Source organism: Myxine glutinosa, chromosome 11 (assembly GCF_964187855.1).
Source record: "Myxine glutinosa chromosome 11, kmMyxGlut1.1, whole genome shotgun sequence".
Lineage (NCBI taxonomy): Eukaryota > Metazoa > Chordata > Myxini > Myxiniformes > Myxinidae > Myxine > Myxine glutinosa.
The window spans coordinates 49405316-49432157 of NC_136271.1; the positions used below are offsets into that span (position 1 = coordinate 49405316).

Consider the following 26842-nt stretch of genomic DNA (forward strand, 5'->3'; position numbering starts at 1 on the left):
AACCCCGTGTGAGTCAGCCTTTTGTCCCGTTTATCTGTCGTCTGTTGGGAATAATATAAGAGTGTGTCTAAGTGCTTGTCTTTCTATGCTGTACCTCTCGTCCTTGTAATCTAACCTTCCGTAACAATATAACCTCCTCCGGAGGTCTTGAGAACTGAACCCTGGTGTCGTGTCATTTGAATCCCAGCTGTGTGTCTTTTCCTTCATTGACCTAGCGTAGCGCGATTAGTCAACGTTCGGGTATAATCGGGTAACTTGTGCAGACGTGGTCATACCAAAACCGCTCGGTAAATAACATCTAAGCCACGTCTGTAACAATTGGTGTCGAGGAGTGGAATTCGAACCCGGGACTAAATTTATTAGGCCCAAATTTGTAACAATTAGAATCGATTCGGAGCGCGTTTCCCGCGCGAAATTATAACGGCGAAATTTGAATTTGTTATACGGAAATAAAAACCCGAATTTTGAAAGTCGCGCTATGGCAGACCAAGACAGCTGGGGTCCGGTAGGGGAGAGTGAGGCAGGGTCGGTCCAGGACCAAATTGAGGGACGCGAGGAGAGCGAAGCAGCGAGGGTAGCAGACGCACAAATTAGCGTCGTTGCGCCCGACATGGCGGGCGCGCGAAATGGCGCCTCGCTGGTCACGGCGACCGCGCCCGCGACCGTGGCAGCGCCCCTGGGGGATTTGAACCTTTTTTTAATACAAATGAAGGCCCTTATGGCCCAGAATAGCGAGAAATTGAGGGAGGACATGGGGGCCAATAGCCAACGGTTAGAACAAAGGATGGGGTCCAATAGCGAGAAATTGAGGGAGGACATGGGGGCCCAGATCGGAGGGTTAGGGAGTAGAATAGAGGGATTAGACAATAGGTTAGGGGAAATACAGGAGGGGTTAATGGGGGTAGAAAACAGAATGGCCGCGCAAGAGAATCAGATAGAGGGAGTGAAACATGGGTTAATGGGGGTAGAAAACAGAATGGCCGCTCAAGAGAATCAAATGGAAGGGATGCAAAAAGGGTTAGAGGGGTTAGAAAACAGTATGGAAGGCAAATTGAGGGACATGAGGGACCAAGCGGAAAGGGAAGTTAACCAAATGGGGCAGCAGATAGAGGGGGTCAGAATGGGGGTAGAAACCAAACTGGATGCTCACAGGGAGGAAATGGAGCAGATGAGGGTGGCATCTGGGCAGGAGATGCAAGTGATGGGAGAGGAGATCAGAAGAGGAGTGAGTGAGGAGGTCGGAGGAGTGCACGAGGAGGTGAGGCACTGTAAGGAGCGCATGGAGAAGGAGGTGAGAAAGGGGACTGTAAAATTGAAAGGGGGTATAGAGGAGTTGACGCTGGGAGTAGAACAACTGACAGTGGGACAAAAGGAGTTGGGGGACCAGGTAAGGAAGAACACAGCGGTAATAGAGGGTTTAAAATCGACACAGAAGGAGATGAAAAAGGACGTAGGGGTAATTAAAAAAGAGTGTCAGACGGTACATGAGGACCTGACGAGGAAAATGGACAAGGTGGTAGAGGTGATGGAGGTTAAAGAGCGGGAGGTGCGGGAGCACATAGAAAAAAATAAAGTGGAGTTAGAGGAAGAACTTAAAGGGGCGCACGAAGAGATGAAGGAGGTGAAGCAGAAATTAGAAGAAGTGGAAGAAGGGGTGAGCGAAATTAAGAAGCGACGGAGAGAGGATAAGAAAGAGATAAAGGAGGAAGTAAAAGAATTGGTCCAAAGTCTGTGTTCGGATCGTGATGATGTGCTCATTAACCGGATGAGGGATTCGCAGGTGATGGAGGAGAAGCGAAGAGAAAGAGGACCCGGTGTAAGTGGTGACCAATATGGTCGTGCGTATGATGCGCCAGGTGATTTAATAAGCTTGGGGGTCGAGATAGACCCGGATGTTCGTGAGAGGCCACGAGTGAGGTGTATGGCTGGTCCGGAGGGTATGGAACAAGAGGTGCGAGGTGTGGGTGAGCAAGGTTGTGGTGGTATGGAATGGGTAGCGGGTTGCGGAGGTGTGACCCATGCATCGACACCAACAGGGGTAGTTGTTGGAGGGACCGGGGAGGCACGAGAGCCCCTTGGGGGTAATGTACTGTGGGGGCCCGGCCGGTTCGGCCCCGCGCTGACCCCGCAAGGGGCGACGCACGGGGTCCGGCAGGCGGGCAACGACTCGCATGCGAGGTGGTCACACAAGGTCCCACTCGCGCCGTATGACGGCAAGAGTGATCTACGCGCGTACCTGGCGCAGTTCGACTGTGTGTGTAAGGGCAACGGTTGGGGTGAGGACGAAGGAGGAGTACACCTGGTGGCCGCATTGCGTGGCGCGGCGGCGGAGGTGCTGACGGCATTACCAGCGGGTGCTCTCACCCTGCCAGCCCTCCGCGACGCCCTAATTAATCGATTCGGCATAGAACAGCAGAGCGAGCTTGTTAAAGCTCAGCTCGCGCTGCGAAAACGCAAGCCCCAGGAAGCCATCGGGGAACTTGCCCACGACATTCGCCGCGCAGTGGGGATCGCACATGCTAGCATGGCAGCGGATTCCCGGGAAAGCCTGGCGCTGGACCATTTTATCCAGGCCCTCCCGGACATTGAGCTCCGGCAACAGCTCGCCATGTGGCGCCCGCAGACTCTGAGCCAGGCGGCTGACGCTGCGGCCCGTTGGGAAGCAGCGAGGCCCCTGGCCCGGGGGGGCGAGCGTCTCGCAATGGCGGTCCGCCAGGTGGGACCCCCGATGGAGGGCGGACCCCTTAGGGGGCCCGCCCACGACGTGGGTCCTGACCTGGCGGGCATGGTCCGGAGGCTGGTGGACCAGCGCCTGGCAGGACCTGGACCATGGCAGGCGGCCCCGGAGGTGGCCCGCGGTGGACCACGAGCGGGTAATCCAATTCGGACCTACAGGGGGGGGGAATTTGGAATTCCGGAGGCAAGCACCTTATCAGGTGAGGTGCTATTCCTGCAACCGCCTGGGTCACCTGGCGCGGCACTGTCGAAACGCGCGCCGGGATGATCCCCGGCAGTTGAGGTCCTCAACTCCGCCCAGGGGGGAGCGGGTTAGCCGACCCCAGACACCCCCCCGCCAGACCCCGGGAAACTAGAAGGTGTCGGGCACGTAGGGCGGTGTTCGGCAGCAGAGGATGGAGGAGAGCCCTCATTGACGCGACAGGTCATTTATTGTGGCCAAATTGGAACCGGTAGCCTGACAATTAGATGCAAAATTGCCGGCGTGGGGGTAGACGCCGTAGTGGACACAGGAGCTAGCGCCACGATCATCAGCCCTGTGGTCCTTGATTCGAGCGCAGGTGGCTGGGATAAGATCCAGCGCCTGCAAAATTATAGTTTGCAGCTTGCTACCGGGGTAACGGCCCCGATCATAGGGCGTGGTTCTGTAACCCTCAAGTTAGGGTCGGTAAGGAGGGAGATAGATGTTTGGGTGGCGGAGGTGTGCGACCCATGTTTAATAGGGTTGGACCTGTTGACTGCCAGCAGTTGTAAAATCGACTTGTGCCGGGGGATCCTGCAGGTGGGAGTAGAAGAGCTGCCGTTAGGGGGAGTGAGCACGGCCGAGAGAGCGGAGCTGGAGGCTTCCGAGGCCGTGACCATCCCCCCAAGGGCCGAGGCGATAGTGCCGGCCCGGTGGGCAGCTCGCCCAACATGGCAGGAGTCCTGCGGCCTGGTCGAACCGGTGGCAGCGCAGTCCATACCGGGTTTAATCGTGGGCCGCACCCTTGTAAAAACGGACGGACCGGTAGTGGCCGTCCGAGTAATAAATATGAGTACAGAACCCCGCACTATAGTAAGGGGCACGAGGGTAGCTGGCTGCACCCCAGTTGAGGAAGTCGCGACAGTGAGGGGCGAGAACGTCCAGCCGAGCCGACCCCGGGGGGAGCCTTCAATAACAAGTAGGAATTGGCCCGATCCCATTTGCGAGATGGTAAATCGTAGCAGCGTAGAGTTGGGAGGTACCCAGAGGGAGGCCTTACACAAACTGGTTGGGTCCCATTTGGACCTCTTCTCCCTGTCCACCGAGGATATTGGACGTACGGGCCTGGTGAAACATCAGATCCACACCGGTGAGGCCCGGCCTATTCGTCAGGCCGCCCGACGGCTCCCTTGGAGCAAGAGGGCGGAAGCTGACGAGCAGGTTGAAAAAATGCTCGACGCAGGTGTGATCGAGCCCTCGGGAAGTCCTTGGATGTCACCTGTTGTGCTGGTCAAAAAGAAGGATGGGACCACGCGGTTCTGCGTGGACTATCGCCAGCTAAACAACGTGACACTCAAGGACTCATATCCCCTGCCAAGGATTGATGACACCCTCGATGCCGTTGCGGGCTCAAATTGGTTCACAACTTTGGACCTCAAGAGTGGGTATTGGCAGGTGGAGATGGATAGGGCAGGGAAGGAGAAAACGGCATTTTCCACAGGTAAGGGACTGTATCAGTTTACTGTGATGCCGTTTGGTTTGTGTAACGCCCCCGCCACCTTTGAAAGATTGATGGAGCATGTACTAGGCGGCATGCCATGGCAGTCATGCCTGGTGTACCTGGATGACGTCCTGGTACATGCCCAAACGTTCCCCCAGGCAGTAGCTAATTTGGACCAGGTGTTCGGGTGCCTCAGACAGGCAGGGTTGAAGCTGAACCCGAGTAAGTGCACTTTGTTTGCAAGAGAGGTGGCCTATCTAGGTCACGTGATTGGCCGCGAGGGGGTAAAAACGGACCCAGACAAAATTAAAGCGGTAGAGGAGTGGCCCGCACCACGTACCATCAAAGAGGTGCGGGGATTTTTGGGACTCTGTTCCTACTACCGGCGCTTTGTGGCGAAATTTGCGGAGTTGGCCCGTCCCCTCCACCGGCTTACGGAGAAGGGGACGCGATTTAATTGGACACGGGAGTGCCACGAGGCCTTCCAAAAATTGAAGGGGTGTCTAACATCCGCACCCCTTCTAGCTTACCCCACTAGTGACGGGACATTTACCCTGGACACGGATGCGAGCCAGGAAGGATTGGGCGCAGTTTTGTCTCAGACACAGGAGGGCGTGGAGAGGGTGATTGGTTATTATAGTCGGGCCTTAAGTAGACCCGAGAGAAATTATTGCGTCACTCGCAAAGAGTTATTGGCTATGCTGGCTGCCATGAACCATTTCCACCCGTACTTGTACGGGCGGAAATTTTTGGTTAGAACTGACCATTCCTCCTTGCAATGGCTCCTTCGGTTCAAGGAACCGGAGGGCCAAATTGCAAGGTGGTTGGAAAAGTTGCAGCAGTACGATTTTGATGTGGCCCATAGGGCCGGGAAGGCCCATGGTAATGCGGACGCACTCTCTCGGCGTCCTTGTCTGGGGGAAAACTGCAAATTTTGTGCGAGACACGAGGAGAGGGAACAATTGGGCGATTCGGACCCGACCCTCGTTGTCCGGGCAACCCGGGTGAGAGGGCCAATTTTGCCACTAACCGCAGATGAGGAATTCGGAACTTTGGCATGGAGCACGGCCCAGCAGGAGGATCCTGTCCTGGGGCCAGTGTTCAATTGGGTCAAATTGGGGCAAAGACCAAAGGGGGAAGAGGTCACCCCCCTCGGGGCACAAACAAAGGCATATTGGGCTCAGTGGCAGACCCTGGAATTGAAAGGCAACATCTTGTATCGCAAGTGGGTGGAGGTTCCCTCTGATCGAACTTCCTGGTTGGTGATAGTCCCTGACAAATTCAAGAACGTCATATTGCAACAGGTGCATGGTACCCGCTCCGGCGGCCATTTGGGCAGGACAAAGACAATATCTCGGGTCCGCCGGAGGTTCTATTGGGTGAATATGGGGCGCGACATACAGGACTGGTGTCGGAGATGCGACGCCTGTTCTGCCAAAAAGGGACCAGCACGGAGGATGAGGGCCCCCCTTCAATTACATCAGGTGGGGGCCCCCCTTGAGCGGGTGGCTATGGATATTCTAGGACCGCTGCCCCGCACCCGCCAAGGTAATAAGTATATCCTCGTTGTAATGGACTATTTCACCAAGTGGCCGGAGGCCTACGCCCTCCCCAACCAAGAAGCAGGGGTGGTAGCGCAGGCCTTCGTGGAAGGATTTGTGTGCCGGCATGGGATTCCACAGGAGTTGCACACCGACCAGGGACGAAATTTTGAGAGCAAATTGCTAAAAGATGTGTGCAGTCTCCTGTCAATTCGGAAAACCAGAACAACGCCTTTAAGACCTCAATCTGACGGGATGGTGGAAAGATTTAACCGAACTTTAATCCAACAACTGGCACTGTTCACCGCCACCCGTCAGGATGACTGGGACGAACATCTCCCTTATTTGCTCATGGCCTACCGAACCAGCCAGCACGGGGCCACCGCATGCAGTCCAGCGTTGCTTATGTATGGGCGGGAGTTACGGGCTCCCGCCGACTTGCTATGCGGTCCCGTGCCAGACACAGTGGTTAACCCGCCGAGGGAGGGGTACGCACGTCACCTAGAGGAAGGCATGGAGCTAGTCCATGCCTTCGCCCGCCGCCAACTCCATCTGGCGGGGGAAAAGATGAAGCGCAGGTACGACGACCGGAGCCAGGGGAGTCAATACGCTCCGGGGATGAAGATTTGGTTCTTTAATCCCCGGAGGCGGAAGGGAAGGTGCCCAAAGCTCACCTCCCCCTGGCAAGGCCCAGGAGTCGTCCTGTCGCAAATCTGTGACGTGGTCATTAAGATCAAAATGGGGCCACGAGCCCTCCCTCGGATCGTCCATGCCGACCGGATAAGGCCTTACACCGGCGAGCAGGCGCCCCCGTGGATTGCCTCGGCTTTAGATGCCGAGGCGGGACCCAGTACCTCTGAATAAGGGGGGCTTATTAGTGCCAGAGGACTGGGGGATTGAGGAGCGATAGGCCCGGTGGGTAAGGGTGGCATCCCTGCCACCCTTCCCATGGTGGGGGCAAAGGAGCAATAGATTATGGGGTGTATGGCAGTGAAAACTAGCCCGGGTGGGTTAGGTTATATTGTAGGGATCTAGAAGAGATTGACATTAGGTGACGTTAAGTTTAGTTAGTGACTGATACCTGTAGTGGGGACGCAGGTAGATTAGTATGGATGATAATGACGTGGGAGCGCAATAGTTTAAAGGGACGACTGGGAAGCGCAAGTTTCAGAAGGGAGTAGTTAGCTGAGATGATGCTGTGTGTGTGTGAGAATTGAACAGGTGTGATTGCACAGGTGTGCAACTGGACACGTGTGTGGAGCAGTGTGTGAGTAGTGAGTGTTGTGGATCAGCGCGAATGCGCTTGGGGAGAGAAGGGTGCAGGTGGCACCAGGTGTGAGAGCACAGGTGTGCCAGTACAGGTGTGTGGAGAGAGTTGGAGTAAGTGGTACGGAGTGGTGTGCATGGTGCGAAGGTGTGGATGGGGGAAGAGTGGACCCCTATCACGGATACCCGGGGCGGGTAGTGTAAGTGTTAGGTAGAGGGTACAGGTAAATTGTGGTTGGATATTGGCATTTGTGGTGCGGTTGCAGAATGGTGTTGTGAATGGGTGCATTAGTGTTGTGGAAATGGCTGGGCGTGTAGCCTGTTAGTGTGTGTAGTTGGTTGGGCACTCCACCACTGTGAGGATGTCGGCCAGGTGAGGCCGCAGGTGGGCTCTGGGAGCCGGTAGTTGTGAGTGGGTGCCTGAGGATCCCGGGTGTGGATCGGGCAGCCCAGTGCCAGAGAGGGCACCGAGTGGGGAGAGCGCCAGAGGGCCTGCCCCAAGTAGTTAGGTTAGGGTAAGGAGCAGGTAAGCTCGGAGGCAACCGCAGTGGTGGAGGTGTGCAGGTGGGTAGACCCGCTGGGAGAGGTACACGCCACAGCCCAGAAATTGTGCGAGGGCACCGGGAGATGAATCGGGGGAGTGAGACCCCAAATTGAAAAGCACCACAGTTGGCCAATGGGAATTGGTTTTTAGAACCCATAGTGTAAGAGGGCCAATGGTTTGGCCGGAGAAAGACCCCGGGTAGTGTAAAGTTGTTAAAGTCATTTAGGAAATAGTTAGGATTGATGAACCTGTCGCACCATACGCAGCCACTTACCTGTGGTGATGATGATGACTCCACACCTGTGTTTTCTTTGTTTTGTTGCAGGAAATGAAATTGCTGTGTGGATTGTGAGACGCATCACGACGTGGATGAGACATTGGGGTGATTCCATCTCTCCCTCCCTAGGAGGGACTGATGATGAATTGGTAATGGCAAATTATGATGTTGAGTTGAAAATGGCAAATTTGATTGGTTAGGAGGGAGAGAAGACGAATTTGGTATATGGGAGGAACGGGGAAGACAGTAGGGATGTTTGTTGATTTGTAAAGTAGATGTTTATGGGTAGTGTTGTGTTTTGTGGATACAGTAAGGGGTAAGGGAGGGGCCATGTAGGTTACCTGGTGGGGGGGGGGGGCGTACGGTAGGAACGTACCTGTCTCACCTGGTTCCCACGTGCCCCCAGTGTGCATTACCTTGCATTGCGTGCACTTTTGCGCCCTTACCACCTTACTCACTTGTGTGCTTCTTTTGTCTCCCACCTCCGAGGATCTGGCTTTGGGGTAGAGAGAGAGGAGAGAGAGGTGCTGGCTACGCAGTTGTGGGCCTGCACTTTCGCTGTTTGCTGCTTGGATCGATACACCATATGGACCGCAATGTTTGTGGCCACCCACAATGGACCGCAGCTCTTTTGCGGCCAAGCACCACCCGTGGAAGGACCTATGGGTCAACGTGGCACCTATGCCAAACAGGTGAACCACTAACAGTTGGCCCCCTGACGGCCACAATAAAGAAATGGACGCGGTTGGCGCCTTTCTTTATTTTGTTTAAAAGAAGTAAGAAGGCCAAGTGCACCACATGAAGGCAAGACCAGCGGCAGAACATCGGCCGGCTGCGACACCACCGGTGATTTGTAGACACTTTATTGGTGCACCGGATGGTGCTCACTGTGTGATGGGGTGGTGCTTGATGCTTGGAAGGGGTGCTCTGCACATTATTAAAGGCCGTAGGCCACAGAGCACTCGTGGGTTGGTGTATCGATGCTAGCATGCGTGCTCTCTCTATGCATAACATCTGCATGTGTTCCTCCAAAAACAGGTCCTGGATCGTAGTGTAAATATCAGCGTAGTCTTGTAAATAATGCTCCCTACCGGCTGTATGTTTAGTTTGAGGATTCTTTCCGGATTCGGTTATCCTGTGGGTGTGTTTCTGTGAGGAGAAGGGTGCAACGTCGCAGGGGGACATATTTACTCATTTGTGAATATCTGTAAAACTGTCGCACTCAGGGTAGAGTTAATAGTAGAGGGAACTACATTGCGTGCCACACTAAAGTAGGTAAAAATTTATCGGGTCGGGACGCCCCGAGGGTAGAGAAGGGTGCAATGTTGCGAATATGGAATTTGGCCTCCATATCCGCTTGTAAATATTCCCCTATTTCCCCAATACTCCCCAACTATCCCCAATCCCCCATTCCCTAGTCCCATTGTCTGTAAACAACAATCAGTAGAGCCGACCTTCCCCTTTTTCCCCCATTAAATGTCGTGCCCAGGTCCACCGCATCACACGTAGACAACTTTCGGACATCTTGCTAGTTATTCTTAGTCTATGTCAGTTAAGGACTCGTTTCCATTAATTCTGACTCTTCGTTGCACCAGAATGTGATTATATGGCACCAGTAGTGAGTTTAGGACCTTTCCCATACCTCCTTCCATCTTCTTCCCCAAACAACAACAACAACAACAACTACAACTACAACTACAACAACAATTACAACAACAACGACGCTGCGCGGGGGGAGTGTGCGTCCTCCCACCAGCTCGGTTAGCCGCCATGACTATGCGCTCCACGGGGTTACCACGAAGGGGCTGGCTGTCAGCTCCTCGTCAAGGGCGGAGCCTGGTAAAACCCCCGCACGCACCCAATGAGAAGCAACGTGCCGATTCCACGAGGCGGAGCTAACGAGCCGAGGGCGTGTCACTCCCCGCGGGATACGAAGGACTCACCGGATGTGAGGTCAGATGCGCCCCCAGCCTGGAGAGAGAAGTTGCCACGTACGAGCGCTGAATACCTCCCCGCATCTCTGGACCGGACCGAGTCGATTCTGACCTTTGAGCCCAGGTGCACCTGGAGCCATCGATCCTGCCTTTCCTAGCCATCAAACCCCGTGTGAGTCAGCCTTTTGTCCCGTTTATCTGTCGTCTGTTGGGAATAATATAAGAGTGTGTCTAAGTGCTTGTCTTTCTATGCTGTACCTCTCGTCCTTGTAATCTAACCTTCCGTAACAATATAACCTCCTCCGGAGGTCTTGAGAACTGAACCCTGGTGTCGTGTCATTTGAATCCCAGCTGTGTGTCTTTTCCTTCATTGACCTAGCGTAGCGCGATTAGTCAACGTTCGGGTATAATCGGGTAACTTGTGCAGACGTGGTCATACCAAAACCGCTCGGTAAATAACATCTAAGCCACGTCTGTAACAATATATATATACAGTGCATTCAGAAAGTATTCAGACCCCTTCACTTTTTTCACATTTTGTTATGTTGCAGCCTAATGCTGAAATCGTTTAAATTCATTTTTTCCCTCATCAATCTATACCCAATACCCCATAATGACAGAGAAAACAGGATTTTAGAAAGTTTTGCAAATTTATTAAAAAGAAATATATATACTGTGTATATATATATATATATACATATATATACTCAGAGGCAAAAGTTATTGTGACATGGAATTTTTTCATTGGTAATCTTGTGAATGAATTTTTGGATTTGAACCAGAGAAAGAGTGTGTTAAAATGGTCGAAGAAACGCAACCAAGCAGTTGTTGTTCGAATTGCACGAAATTTGCAAGAAGCATGACATATTCGAGAAAAATGGCCAGCAATGTTCACTTTAAAAGGCCAGACAACCAGACGCTTATCATTTCCACTCAATGCAGTCTTAAGAAGTGCAGAAGTCAGAAAAACACCTCTATTCATCGTTCTGGAAGAAGTTCGACATGCAACGCCTTGGGGAAAATGACAGATGGAGAGCTATAGGTGTGCTTCAGTCTGGTACCTCGCAGCGTGATGTTGCTCGTCGATTCAACGTCCATAGAAACACCATTTGGCACAGCTTCACCGAGCTGACGGTAGGACACGTGTCTACAGGTGCACAGATGAAAGTTACATCAGGCCATGTGTTCTGGAAGGGGATCGTTTTGGAGGTGGGGGCGTTATGATCTGGGGTGGGATAACAGCTGCAGCAAGAACGCCAATGATTGTGATTGAGGGGAACTTGAATGCTGTGAGGTACCGAGACGAGATTTTGCAAATGGCCGCTTTACCGTTTTTGCAACAGAACGGCCCTAGAGTGACGTTTCAACACAATAACGCCAGACCACACATTGCTCGAGTTGTACAGCAGTATCTTAATCAGAACAATGTTAATGTGTTACCCTGGCCTGCAAGATCCCCTGATTTGTCACCCATTGAACACGTCTGGGATGAAATGGAGCGACGTTTACGACATCATCCGAATCCTCCAAAAACGCTGCAGGAACTCCGCCAAATCCTTCCTCGGATATGGAATGATCTTCCCAAGATCTTTCATCGACGTTTAGTGGCCTCAATGAGGCGGAGGTGCCAGGCCTGCATCAATGCACAAGGTGGACACACTCGCTACTGACCGTGTGAACTTGCTTGTGAACCCCCTCTTGTGTTGTGGCTCATTTGCATATGCCAGGTGCACTGTTCTTATGGACTGTTGATCGTTCCCATACCTTGAAACATTTGTCTTTCCATGTAATAACATTTCATCCGTGGCAGTAAAAATTTAACACTGATTCTGTTTGTTGTTTGTGTGTCACAATAACTTTTGCCTTTGAGTATATATATATATATATATATATATATATATATATATATATATATATATATATATACAGACTTGGCATTTAATATGGAATATTTTTTTTTTCTTGACTTGGGTTTACTTTCTTAACTCAGTATATTAATCTGGTGAGTTTCTTTTACACTTTGGTGGTTTATTTGTTAAAAGAACCATGTCACTGATTGTCTGTCGCAGCAAGAAGTCAACAACAGGATTATATCACAGGTGGCATGGCAAAATGTACGGACAGGTGCATTTGATGATTGGCTTCACAGTCGGGTATACAAGGGTTGTTGCGTTCTGTATTAGTGGAAAACAACTGCTGCACGTCTCCAAAAGTTATTGCCGCTTCCTCTGGAGATGGTCCGTCAACTCGACAATGCTGTTTGTCATGGAGTGGTGGCTTTTCGAAATTACGGCATGAAACAGTGTGCTATTGCTCGGCAATATGGCATCACTCAAGGTCAGGTGTCAAAGATCCTGGAGCGAAATGCTCAGAGGGGTGTCCCTACTCCAATACCGAGGCCAGGACGTCCCTGCAGAACCACAAGGAGGGATGATTGCCAGCTGCACCGGTTAGTCCGCAATGGCCGTACCAAGTCAGCTAATCGGCTTAGGGCTGAGTGGCAGCAACTGACAAATGTGCCTGTATCCAGAAGGCTAGTCAACCAACGACTGGTTCAAGCAGGCTATCGTACCAGGCATCCCCTGAGAAAGCCACACCTGACCAGACAACACCACCAGCGCCGATTGCAGTGGGCCAGAGAGCACCGTCAATGGCAGCCAGAACATTGGAATCACATGATCTTCAGTGACGAGTCTAGATTTCTGGTCTATCGTTAAGATGGCCGCGTCCGAGTGCGCAGACAAGTGCATGAAGCCTACAACAAAGATTGTATAGTGCCAAGAGTCCAAGCTGGAGGTGGTGGGGTGACCGTTTGGGCTGCTTTTCATGCAGGGGGCAAAACTGACCTGGTTGTTCTGAATGGAAACCTGAACGAGTTCAAGTACAGGGCCATTCTGGAAGAAACATTGCTTCCATTTGCTAGTGCAGCCTTTCGAGGAAACTTTGTCTTCCAAGATGACAATGCATGGCCTCATCGTGCTCGCATGCTCCATCACTTTCTTGCTGACCATGGTGTAGAGCATATGGAGTGGCCTGCCATGTCCCCGGATATGAATCCGATAGAGAACTTGTGGGCAGAATTACCGCGTCAAATCGACCACTTGAACCAGCAGCCGACCTCTGTGCGTGAATTGCAGCAGGCTATTGTCACTGCATGGCAAGCGATTCCTGTCCAAACCTCGGCAAATCTCGTGAACAGCATGCCTCAACGTGTACAGCATGCCTCAACGTGTACGTGCTCTCCTGAATGCTCGTGGGGGTTACACGAAGTACTGAACTGTAATTTTACTGTCCGTAATCCCAGTCGTAATTTAACTTTTGTTTTTGTTAAAAAAAAATTGGCTAATGTGCAAAATAAAGAGATACTTCTGGAAAACGTACAGAGGTTTAACACAGTACTGTCCATGAATTGAGTTCGATATCAGTTTACATCACTTTCAAGGATCAAGTAATTTGTTTCGAAATGTCAAATGTGGTTTTTGTTTATTTTAAAGGTCACATTAACAAAATCTAGAATAATTTCAACATAATTCCTATGAACTTTTGGTTCTAAGACATCTTGAAAAGTAAGTTCACCCCCACAAAAAAAATATTCCATATTAAATGCCAAGTCTGTATTTATATATATATATATATATATATATATATATATATATATATATATATATATATATATATATATATATATATATATATATATATATATGTATATATATATATAGATAGATAGATAGATAGATACACACATATATATATATATAGATAGATAGATAGATACACACATATATTATATATTGTTACGTTTGTGGGGGTAGGGATGAAATACCATAGTGGAGATAGGAATGTATCCTTTAGCATGGACCGTGTTACATGAAGAAGAAGAACCTCAATGTAATAAGTCGGGAACCTGGCATGGTAAGAGTGTTTGCATGTTGCCATAAGGGGCGTTGCTTTTGTGTTAATTTGGTCTAGGGCTTAAGATTAATAATTCCCAGTATGTCATTGCCACTGTGATTTTCCCTTATGTTTTATTTCATCTAAAAGGGCCGCCATTACAACAACCATAATCGCTTGACAGTACCAGGACATTGCGATCGGCAGGTAGACCCTACCCAGCCGAACATTCCCAAAGGATGGTTAGACACCCCCCTCGAAGGATTGTAACTGGCAGGCCACGCCCCTACCTTCGTCATTGGGCGTCAAGCAGGCAGTGAGGCCCCGCCCCAAAGGAGATGATTGGTCGTGGAGATGGGCTGATGTAAAGGGACATCTGAATTGGTCGGGGTGTAACGTCAGTGATGGAAAAAGGAGGGTGCGTCCTTCCCTCCCTCTCACTCACTCTCTCTGTTCTGGCTCTGGTGGGAGTGGTCGCAGAATTTGTCTCTCTCATTCTGTTGCTGGGCGCGGGTGGTCACATTCTTTGGCTCGTGTGCGCTTGTGGAAAAAGGCTCTCTCTCTCGTTCTGGCCTGGGTGGAGGACTGCTGCGCTTTGTGCCGTGTGCGCCTGAGAGATTCATTGGAGCTTGGTGGAGCGTGGAACGACCAGAGAAGGAGGGCGTTTTGCGCTGCTTCACGGATCAGTGTGCCGCATGGCGATAAATGCCATCTTGTGCACCCCCGCGCTTACGACCGCTTACAAATTCCCTTACAACAGCCCAGTGGAACCGAGTCATCTGCTAGTAAATATATGAAGGCAAAATGTCTGTCAGCCAATCGCGCAATAACCGCTTTATGTACATGGATGATCAAAGTACATCACATTTAATGAATATTGTCAAGTCCGTGGCAGATGAACACCGGCCGCAGACGAATAGCGTTGTTACTCTGAGGTGTATACCCGAACTTGGTTGGATTTTCTTTTCATGCGTGCGGAAAGAACCCAAAGCCTTACCTGAATGGACGGCCGCACGGGGTTTATTCCTCGAACCCACAAACAAATAAACACACGACAAGGAAAATTCACAATACAAGAATGAAATGCCAAAATAAGGGATTTAATGAAAATACACTACATGGCCAAAGTATGCAGACACCCCTTCTAATTAGTGGATTTGGCCGTTTCAGCCACACCCATTGCTGACAGGTATATATAATCAAGCACACAGCCATGCAATCTCCATAGACAAACATTGGCAAAGTAGAATGGACCATACTGAAGAGCTCAGTGACTTTCAACGTGGCACCATCATAGGATGCCACCTTTCCAACAAGTCAGTTCGTTAAATTTCTGCCCTGCTAGAGCTGCCCCGGTCCGTACGGGCCTGGTGTTGGCTTAGCGGTTAGGGTGCCGGCTTGGGATCCTAGGATCCTGGGTTCGAATCCCGGTTGATCGCTGAATGAACACCTGGGGGGTTGACTCAGCCAGTCATCCTTCTGAGGTCGGCAAATTGAGTACCAGTTCACTGGTAATTCCCTGTGTGTCGCAAGTGGCGACCAACAGGGTTGGCGGCAGGAAGGGCATCCGGCCATAAAACATTGCTTCAAAAAAGGGGCCACGGTGCCCAAAAAAGGCCAACCCCTGCTCTGCGGGGAAAAATGGCCTCTAAAGGTGGTTCTTCTAGAGCTGCCCCGGTCAACTGTAAGTGCTGTAATTGTGAAGTGGAAACGTCTAGGAGCAACAACAGCTCAGCCGCGAAGTAGTAGGCCACACAAGCTCACAGAACGGGACCGTCGAGTGCCGAAGCGTGTAGCGCGTAAAAATCGTCTTTTCTCGGTTGCAACACTCACTAACAAGTTCCAAACTTCCTCTGGAAGCTGCGTCGGCACAAGACTGTTCGTCGGGAGCTTCATAAAATGGGTTTCCATGGCCGAGCAGCCGCACACAAGCCTAGATCACCATGCGCAATGCCAAGCGTCGGCTGGAGTGGTGTAAAGCTCGCCGCCATTTGACTCGGAGGCAGTGGAAACTCGTTCTCTGGAGTGACGAATCACGCTTCACCATCTGGCAGCTCGACGGACAAATCTGGGTTTGGCAGATGCCAAGAGAACACAACCTGCCCGAATGCATAGTGCCAACTGTAAAGTTTGGTGGAGGAGGAATGCAGGTCGCAGAACCAATCGTCACTCCAGACTATGGTCTGGGGCTGTTTTTCATGGTTTGGGCTAGGCCCCTTAGTTTCAGTGAAGGGAAATCTTAACGCTACAGCATACAATGACATTCTAGACGATTGTGTCCTTCCAACTTTGTGGCAACATTTTGGGGAAGACCCTTTCCTTTTTCAGCATGGCAATACCCCCGTGCACAAAGCGAAGTCCATACAGAAATGGTGGTTTGTCGAGATCGGTCTGGAAGAACTTGACTGGCCTGCACGGAGCCCTGACCTCAACCCCCATCAAACACCTTTGGGATGAATTGGAACGCCGACTACGAGCCAGGCCTAATCGCCCAACATCAGTGACCGACCTCACTAATGCTATTCTGGCTGAATGGAAGCAAATCCCTGCAGCAATGCTCCAACATCTAGTGGAAAGTCTTACCAGAAGAGTGGAGGCTGCTATAGCAGCAAAGGGGTGTGGGGGAGGGGGAACCAACTCCATATTAATGTCTATGATTGTGGAATGAGATGTTGGATGAGCACATACGGGTGACACATACGGTGTCTATATACTTTTGGCCATGTAGTGTAAAGCACGGAAATAAAATCGATGGTGAGGTAAAAACTATAATTCCGATATTGAGAAACTAGAATTCCTATATTGAGGATCCTCCAGTCAGACACAATTACACGACAGGGGAATGATAAAAGAAAAGAAATGACTTTCTTTTTTATATCGGCCGACATTCAGCTTGTGTCTCAAAATGCGTCTGGGAGTTTGAAGGTCACAGCAATCCGTGCACTGACCCGCACGGGAAACGCTCCCACAAATGGCGCGAAAACGCCCAGGTGTGAGGAAGCAGCCAAGCCTGCCCCTCCTCATCTCTACCACCAAGCGAGATGTGGCTCTCTTCCCCCGAAAAGTACCGCAGTCAAACGACTCTCCCTCCCTCAACTTGGCAAAGGCTCCACAAAGCCCCGAATGTTCTCTTTTCGGCACACACGAGAAGAGCGATCGTCCACCACAAAGCCAGGACCAGAGAGCGAGTGGGAGGAGGGACTCGCCCTCCTTTGTCCCTCGCTGACGGCACACCCGACCATCCCCGTGCCCCAGTGCATCATCCCATCTCCATGACCAATCATCCCCTTCGGTGCGGGGGCCTCACGACCTGCTTGACGCCCAACGATGAAGCTCGGGGCGTGGCCTGTCAATTACGGTCCTTCGAGGCGGGGTTTAGCCTTCCTTCGGGAATGTTCGGCTGGGTGGGGTTCCCTTGCCGATTGTAATGTCCGGTTATACTGTCGGTGACTATGGTTTAATGGCCGTTGTAATTGTTGTTGTAATGGCGGCCCTTTTTAGATGAAATAAAAATTTAGGGAAAATCAGAGGCAATTACACACTGGGGATTATTAATCTTACGCCCTAGAACAAATTAACGCAAAAGCCACGCCCCTTATGGCGACATGCAAACACGATTAAGCTCAACGTTTACCCATCCATGATGTTTCTTACTTTTAAAAAGGAATACTGCATTGTGCCTTTAACATTTAATCCGACAATCTCTATCTATTTCACACAAGTGAGGTCATGCGGCAAATACGGCTGATACAACTGGTTTGCTCATAGTAGAGAGACACTCCAAATAGTCACGTGGTAAAGCCAAAACATTAGTCATTTGGGACTTTTGGAAATGCTTTGAAAAACGTTTTCAAACCTAAAGGCTTCCACTTCAGGAATGTGTATATATATATATCGACTTGAGGAATGCAATTATACTGCTTTCTTATGCCTTAGTATTGAAAACATTTTTGTGTTTGTGTCGAATATTATTCTATCAGTGGGATTGTTTTAAATACTAGATAAACAATTATTGCTCCATAGACTATTCGAGCAGAAGAACTGTATTCCAAATGCAACAATTTTAAATAGCAGTGGATCTTCTTGATTGGAAAATTATTGAATGAAAGGTATAAGTATCCTTTTTTAATGTAATGCAGGCCTTGCAGCTCCTGTTCTCAATCCTATACAAATGTTCAGAGATGTATGACTGCATGCTGATAGATTTGAAGTTTTTTGTTGGGTTTGGGACATAGTTGTGGGCTAAAGCCCACTACCTCATGCCATGTTTGCCTCACTCCCGATCTCCCTGCCATCTCTTACAGTGGCTGGAACTCTCGATGTATGCGTAAGGAAGCCACGAGAACCCTATGCAGCAAGGAGATGTCTGGATCCTTGGCGACCTCGCTCACGGACTCATCATGGACCTGGCTTTAATGTTGATCTATTTTGCTTTTTGTTATTCATTCAGTGCTTTTGGTGTGCGCGGCTGCATGCGTTTACATTTACTACTGCCATTTTGGTGGACAGGGATCAACGAGAGATTTGGGAATTGAGAAAGGGGTTGGTGAGAAATTGCAAGATTGTGTTTAGATGTCTTGTTTGTAAATTGATACCATAAACTGTGCAATACTTTGCCTGTACAGATGGGGGTGGTGGGGTGACTGATATATATTTGGAAAAATATTCATGATGTGAATGAGGGCCTTAGCATCATTTGTGAAATAGTTTTGGGGGTGGGGGGGAGTGCGCAACTCCATTTCTGGGCTGAATCATCCAATAATTATTTTGATAGTGAACCAGTCTTTCCCAGCTTTCTCTTTGGTTCTTGCTGAGGCTTGGGAGAACCATCTGTGCCTTGGGATGATGCAGCGGCTCCACTGCATGCATATTGACTGAGGCATATTCCACAAACGCTCGCCATCTGCTCTTATTAAGCATTCTCTTTGCTACATACAGCATTATCCTTGTGTTTGTTGGCATCCATTTCTGCTCGCTAAGGGAAACAAGCCGGAAGATGACTATAAACATAAAGCTACTGAATGTGTAGTCAACGGTCCTTGAATGGAGTTCGGTCCCATGTTTTTGACAATAAAGTATACTCTTAACTATCTTTCAACGTTCTAACCTTATAATTTTAAGAAGTATGTCGTAATCTTGTGTGTCGTGGTCATGTTTGCTCTCATCGTGAGAATGCTGAATCGTATTGAAGGTGAACTAAAGATGTGAGCAAGCGCAGCTGAGGTTTGATGTACCAATAGGCTAGTGTATCCGGTTTACATGATGCAGATAATTGTTTCGCATAATATGGATTCTCTGATTCTGACTCCACAGACTCTCTCACAGAGCGTCGGTGCTGCCGAAGCAGATTCTTGGGTAGTGTCTGTTATACCGGGTGGTTTGCCATTGCCTTCACAGTAGTAGTTATGGGAGGAATTTGGAAGTTTGTTATGGTGCTGGCGATTGCTGTCCTAATTTGGCCAAGATGTAGGCCATACCTCACCTAATTTGCCCATGATGTAGGCTATAACCTCACCTAATTTGGCCATTGTATAGGCGATACCTCACCTAAATTAGCCATGATGTAGGCGATACCTCACCTAATTTGGCCATGATGTAGGCGATACCTCACCTAAATTCACCATGATGTAGGTGATAGCTCGTCTAATTTGGCCATGATGTAGGCGATACCTCACCTAATTTGGCCATGATGTAGGCTATACCTCACCTAATTTGGCTATGATGTAGGCGATACCTCACCTAATTTGGCCATGATGTAGGCTATACCTCACCGAATTTGGCCATGAGGTAGTTGATAGCTCGTCTAATTTGGCCATGATGTAGGCGATACCTCACATAATTTGGCCATGATGTAGGCGATACCTCACATAATTTGGCCATGATGTAGGTGATAGCTCGTCTAATAATTTGGCCATGATGTAGGTGATACCTCACCTAAATTGGCCATGACGTAAGCTATACCTCACCTAATTTGTCCATGGTGTAGGCGAAAACTCCCCTAATTTGGCCATGATGTTGGTGATACCTCACCTAATTTGGCCATGGTGTAGGCGATACCTCACCTAAATTAGCCATGGTGTAGGCGATACCTCACCTAATTTGGCCATGATGTAGGCTATACCTCACCTAATTTTTTTTTCTTTTATTTTTTGTGTACAGAATCGAGGCTCGTGAAAGAGCTAACATTTATCACACAAACAAATCAAACAGGCAAACAAAATATATATAAAGAGAGAGCGGTAGACAAGATGGGGAGAGAAGGGGAAGTACCCAAACACAACATTTGAGAGCAGGGACATCGGGAGATGTGTGGGGAGGGAGAGGGCTTGGGGGGAGGAGGCATGGGAAGGGGGGGGGGGGTGGGAGAAGTATAAAACACAAGGACACCAAGGACTTCCAGGAAAGAAGTTGGTATTTCAAAAAAGTGGATTTGTGGTGAAATTAGCGGGGGTAGAAAAGATCAAGGTTTTGGATGGGGGAAGATAAGAGATGGTGGTGAAGAGCTGTTTTAAAGACCTGGAGGGAGGAGTGGGATTGAAGAGAGTGAGGGAGTTTGTTCCAGAGGCGGGAGAAAAGAGGAATGAAGGAGTGAAGGTGAGCAGAGAGTCTTGATTTTGGCAGTTTAACCATAAGAGGGTTGCAGGCAGATCTTGTGCGACCTGTAGGAATATTTGGGGGACAGAGCCCAGAGAGAGCTGAGGGGGAAAGGCCGGAGAGGAGTCGGTAGAAGACGGAAAGACCACCAACCTGCCTGCGGTGAGTGAGTGAAAGGCCCTTGGAGTTAGCTTCATCGCGGGAGATTCCAATGATTCTGAACGCTTTGGTTTCAACAGCGTGAAGACGAGCTAGGTGTGAGGCAGGAGCACCAGCCCAGAGGGGAGAGCAGTATTCCATTGAGCTGCGGATGAAAGCCTTGTATGTGGTGAGGAGCTCAGGTGTGCCAAGGAAGGACTTCGCACGACGGAGGATGCCCAGTCGGCGACTGGCTTTGGAGGCTAGATTTGAAATGTGGTTTTCCCAGGAAAGATCATGGCAGATAGTGAGACCCAAAAGCTTGAGTGACAGAACTTCTTGGAGAGGATTATTCAGAAAGTGTATGGGAGGGTTGTCCAGTCGGTCATTTCGGAGAGACATCGTAAGAGTGTGAGATTTGTCAGGATTGAAAGACATGTTCCACTTGTTTGCCCAGTCTGTGATTTTGTCCAGGTCTTCAGAGAGTGAGGAGGCTGCAGACTGCCGATCTGAGTGATGAGGAATGGAGCGACAGAGAGTAGAGTCATCAGCAAAGAGATAGAGAGGATTTTCAAGAGAGTCAGAGAGATCATTGATGAAGACCAGAAAAAGCACAGGGCCCAGAACACTGCCTTGGGGAACTCCAGCCTGAACAGGAAGAGGAGATGAGAGAAACCCATTCAGGGCCACACGTTGACTACGACTAGAGAGGAAGTCCGTCAGCCATGCGTGGAGATTTCCATGGATACCAAAGGAGGAGAGTTTGGTGAGCAGAATTGTTGAGAAAGCAGAAGCAGCATGTCCAGAGTAGACTGACCAGTTCTGAAACCAAATTGATGATCAGAGATCAAGCCATTGGAGAAGAGGAAAGATTTCATATCCGAAGTAATGATGGGTTCCATGACTTTGCTGATAATTGGGAGAAGGCTGATTGGTCTGTAGTTGCTAGGATCTGTTTTTGCACCTTTTTGTGCAAAGCGGTGATGTTGGCTGATTTCCAAGCAGATGGCTGATGACCTTGAGCAAAAGAGAGGGTGAAGAGAACAGAGAGAGGGAGTGAAAGAGCGGACGAACAGGATTTTAGGACCCGTGGGCTGATGCCGTCAGGTCCAGTTGCAGAATCAGAGTCGAGGGTTGACAGAAACTTTTCCAGGTTGTCAGGAGGAAAGGACACAGAGTCCAGGAGCAGCTGGGTACGGTGGGTACAGAGAGGGATGGGTTTGGGACACAAGATTTAGAGGCAAACACAGAGTTGAGGCATTCAGCTTTTTCACGTGCGGAGTCAGCTGTGTAGCCGTTTGAGGTAAGGGAGGGGATGGAGGGGGAACAAACACCAGAAACAGATTTGACCAGATGCCACCAGGATGTGGAAGAGGGAGACAGATAAGAGAGTTCGGTCTTGAGAACGGAGAGATATTGTTTCCTGGCTCTCCTGAGGGTGGACACACACTTGTTTCGGGCTTTGTGAAAGGAAATGAGATTTCCTTCCATTGGATTTGCTTTCCAGGAGACGAAGGCAAGTTGTTTCTGGGAAACAGCCTCACCACAAGATTCCGTGTACCATGGACGGGAGGAAGGGTATGACAACTGAAGACTAGATGGGATAAATCTGTGCATGAAAGAGAGCAATTTACTTTGGAAGAATTCCCAGGATGAGTTGATGTCAGAGGCGGTAGAGATGGGAGACCAGTCCAGATGATTGATGGCTGCTTGAAGACCGTGCCAGTTGGCCTGAGTGAAATGCCAGACTCGTCGACGCTGAGGAGGTTCTCAGAGAATGGTCAGAGAGATGTCCTCTTTAACAAGCACATGATCAGATGAGCCGATTGGAGCAGAAGAAGAGCAGCAGACATTTTCAGGGAAGTTAGTCATAACCAAGTCCAGAAGAGAAGATGCTCCGTTGACTGAGATCCGGGTCGGGAAATTGACAGATTGTGTCAGTCCCAGTTTGTCGCAGAAGTCCTTTGCTGAGGAGCCATGGCTGGTGAGAGAGGTAACCACACTCAGCCAACTGGCATGGTGACAATTGAAATCACCACATATGAGGAAGAGAGAGTTGGGATGGGTAGATAGAAGTTGGTCCATGTTATCAGACAGTGAGGTGTAGATGGAGTCATCACTGTTTGGTGGACGGTACAGCACACATATGAACAAAAGGTGGGAGCGAAGGGGAAGCCGTAGCCAGAGGTATTCCTGGGGGTGACGTGGAGAGGGGGCAGTGCAGGGTGAGTGAGGAAGAGAGTTTTTTTTTGTAAAGATAGCAACCCCACCTCCAGGACGAGGCTCAGGTCTATCATACCGGAGGAGGGAGTAACCTGGGAGAAATACCAAGGAATCAGAGACATCATGAAGGAGGAAAGTTTCTGTTAAGCAGATCACGTCTGGTTTGTCAGAAGCAACCTGTATGGAGAGATCAGTCAAGTTTGAGCGAAGGCCCCGGATGTTTGAGGTCCATACCGTTAATGAAGAGGAAGGGGGAGCATCGGATACAGAACAGGGGGAGGGTAAGATGTGGAAGAGGGGCCATAAGATGTGGAATTTGGCCATGATGTAGGCGATACCTCCAATGATTTGGCCATGATGTAGGTGATACCTCACCTAATTTGGCCATGATATCGGCTATACCTCACATAATTTGGCCATGATGTCGGCTATACCTCACCTAATTTGGCCATGATGTAGGCGATACCTCACCTAATTTGGCCATGATGTAGGCGATACCTTGCCTAATTTGGCCATGATGTAGGCTATGCCTCACCTAATTTGGCCATGGTGTAGGCGATAGTTTTGCGCGCAGGGAAAAGCATCAGTGTGTGCACCGTCTGTCGAATGGACATTGAGCTGGATGTACCATCTGCAGGAATTATTTTGTGGACTTTAAAAATACCATAGTGGATTTAGACAAATATTAGGCAAGTCATATCTGGCACCATGAACAAATTCCAAATTCCTGCGCGAACCAACTTGCGTCAAACATCAGGCTTGGCCAGCTGGTTTGTGAAATATAAGATAATTGTACACACCCTATGAGACGACCCCAAACTAAGTGTATATGGCATTTGATGAGGACCACAGTGAGCTCTGAGGCTCTTTCGTCACTCTGAAATTTGTGCCGCTCCCATTTGGTGTTTTCAGCATTTCCACTTGTCTGAGTCTTAACTGAATCACACAAACCAGGCAATCGTCATGCTTCTATTTTGTTTACCAGGATTTTGTTATGTTAATGCTTACATCTGTTTTATGCTCACAAATGCTGGAGAGCAAGAACGATACAAGACGTTTCCCTTGGCCTCGGTTTTAAATTCCTTGAAGCATCACACAGTTAACGAGGTTTCTGAATTGTAAACAGGAAAGAGTTCAGTACACTTTTGCTTTCTTTGCAGTCCATGAAAGACAGACAGCCACCCAATGTTATATGCATTTGTCAACTGCTCCTATGTTAGTCTTTGTTGCAATGCCATCTAACCCAACCACCCTTCACCCTCATATATCCTTGTACCCTTTGGGGGTCATGAGTCATAAGGGGTGTTGCAAAACATTTGACCTTTTTTCCCGGTTACGTGCACAACCGTAACGGTTTCTCGGGGGGAAAAAAGGTAAAATGTTTTGCAACACCCCTTATAGCCCCTTCAGCCCCAGGTGGTTGCATTCATTCTATCAACCTATAACCCACTCTTCAACTTCCTTAAGGTGAAACTCCACGTTCAGCTCCACTTCTTCATAAGCCATTCATCCTGCTTCTGGGATTGTGGCCTGGCCAATCCTGCTTTTCACTCCAGTTCAAATTGTTCGTACATATCTAAATATCTATAAAGCTCAGTTGACTTTTTGCTCCACCAAATAACAGCGAAACGGAGTTGAGTAAAAGGGTGAAAATTCTACAGATGCTGTGATAAATAACTACCTCTGTCGGTTTGAATGTTTGAAAGAGAATAGATGTCTGGATCAATTTTTCAATTAAATTTAAATCCCGATTTATTTTTATATATATATATATATGCAGACTTGGCATTTAATATGGAATTTTTTTTTTTTCTTGACTTGGGTTTACTTTCTTAACTCGGTATATCAATCTGGTGAGTTTCTTTTACGCTTCGGTGATTTCTTTGTTAAAAGAACCATGTCACTGATTGTCTGTCGCAGCAAGAAGTCAATAACAGGATTATATCACAGGTGGCGTGACAAAATGTACGGACTGGTACATTTGACGATTGGCTTCACAATCGGGTATATAAGGGTTGTTGCGTTCTGTATTAGTGGAAAACAACTGCTGCACGTCTACAAAAGTTATTGCCGCTTCCCCTGGAGATGGTCCGTCAACTCGACAATGCTGTTTGTAATTTAGTGGTGGCTTTACGAAATTCCGGCATGAAACAGCGTACTACTGCTCGGCAGTATGGCATCACTAAAGGTCAGGTGTCAAAGATCTTGAAACGAAATGCTCAGAGGGGTGTTCCTACTCCAATACCGAGGTCAGGACGTCACTGCAGAACCACAAGGAGGGATGATCGCCAGCTGCACCGGTTAGTCCGCAATGGCCGTACCAAGTCAGCTAATCGGCTTAGGGCTGAGTGGCAGCAACTGACAAATGTGCCTGTATCCAGAAGGCTAATCAACCAACGACTGGTTCAAGCAGGCTATCGTGCCAGGCGTCCCCTGAGAAAGCCACGTCTGACCAGACAACACCGCCAGCGCCGATTGCAGTGGGCCAGAGGGCACCGTCAATGGCAGCTAGGACACTGGAATCACGTGATCTTAAGTGACGAGTCTAGATTTCTGGTCTATCGTCAATATGGCCGCGTCCGAGTGCGCAGACAAGTGCATGAAGCCTTCAACAAAGATTGTATAGTGCCAAGAGTCCAAGCTGGAGGTGGTGGGGTGACCGTTTGGGCTGCTTTTCATGCAGGGGGCAAAACTGACCTGGTTGTTCTGAATGGAAACCTGAACTAGTTCAAGCACAGGGCCATTCTGGAAGAAACATTGCTTCCATTTGTTTGTGCAGCCTTTCGAGGAAATTTTGTCTTCCAAGATGATAATGCACGGCCTCATCGTGCTCGCATGATCCAACACTTTCTTGCTGACCGTGGTGTGGAGCATATGGAGTGGCCTGCCATGTCCCCGGATATGAATCCGATAGAGAACTTGTGGGCAGAATTAACGCGTCAAATCGACAACTTGGACCAGCAGCCTGCCTCTATGCGTGAATTGCAGCAGGCTATTGTAACTGCATGGCAAGCGATTCCTGTCCAAACATTGGCGGAACAGCATGCCTAAACGTGTACGTGCTCTCCTGAATGCTCGTGGGGGTTACACGAAGTACTGAACTGTAATTTTACTGTCCGTAATCCCAGTCGTAATTTAACTTTTGTTTTTGTTAAAAAAAAAATTTGGCTAATGTGCAAAATAAAGAGATACTTCTGGAAAACGCACAGAAGTTTAACACAGTACTGTCCGTGAATTGAGTTCGATATAAGTTTACATCACTTTCAAGGATCAATTTATTTGCTTCGAAATGTCAAATGTGGTTTTTGTTTCTTTTAAAGGTCACATTAACAAAATCTAGAATAATTTCAACATAATTCCAATGAACTTTTGGTTCTAAGTCATCTTGAAAAGTAAGTTCACCCCCACAAAAAAATATTCCATATTAAATGCCACATCTGTATATATATACAGTATATATATACAATATATATATGTATATATATATATATATATATATATATATATATATATATATATATATATATATATATTGTTACGATCCGCGGATTAGGATGTTATTTTTATCGAGCGGAGGTATAACAGCGGCCGAACTGTTCTTCCCCGATTCACCCGATTTACCCAAACGTTGGCCGTATCGCGCCACAGCTACTCAATCTGGAAAACTCTAAAGCGACCGAATGCAAAGAGGAAGAAGACGTACAGAAGAGTAACTGGGTTTATTATTATTTACACACATAAGCAAAAATAAAGCAGTCACGTTTATTTACAGGGGACATGAGACGCAGGTGACACAGTGCAAATTACTAGCTTATACTGACTTAGTTTACTACCCAGGACAGAACAAACAAAACAAACTCACGTAGGCAAAATGGGGATCTTGCAGGCAGGAATGGCTGGAAAGGATGAGCAGGTGGGATCACAGGGCACAGCGAGCGGGTCCACTCCGGGCGGGAAGCGGGGGGGCCGGCGGCTCCTTGTAACCCGCTTTACAGCGCACACCGTCAGGGCTT

The 26842-nt window shown here is 48.9% G+C and overlaps 1 protein-coding gene across 1 annotated transcript in view; it reads left to right on the top strand.

Moving 5' to 3' along the window:
- LOC137413867 (calpain small subunit 1) overlaps nucleotides 1–18966 on the top strand; it is an 84766-nt gene extending 65800 nt beyond the window's left edge. Inside the window, exon 10 of the mRNA XM_068099306.2 lies at nucleotides 18179–18966. Coding sequence (XP_067955407.1) covers nucleotides 18179–18205 — 27 coding nt within the window. The 3' untranslated portion in view covers nucleotides 18206–18966. The remainder of the gene's footprint in view (nucleotides 1–18178) is intronic.
- Nucleotides 18967–26842: the final 7876 nt, after the last annotated feature.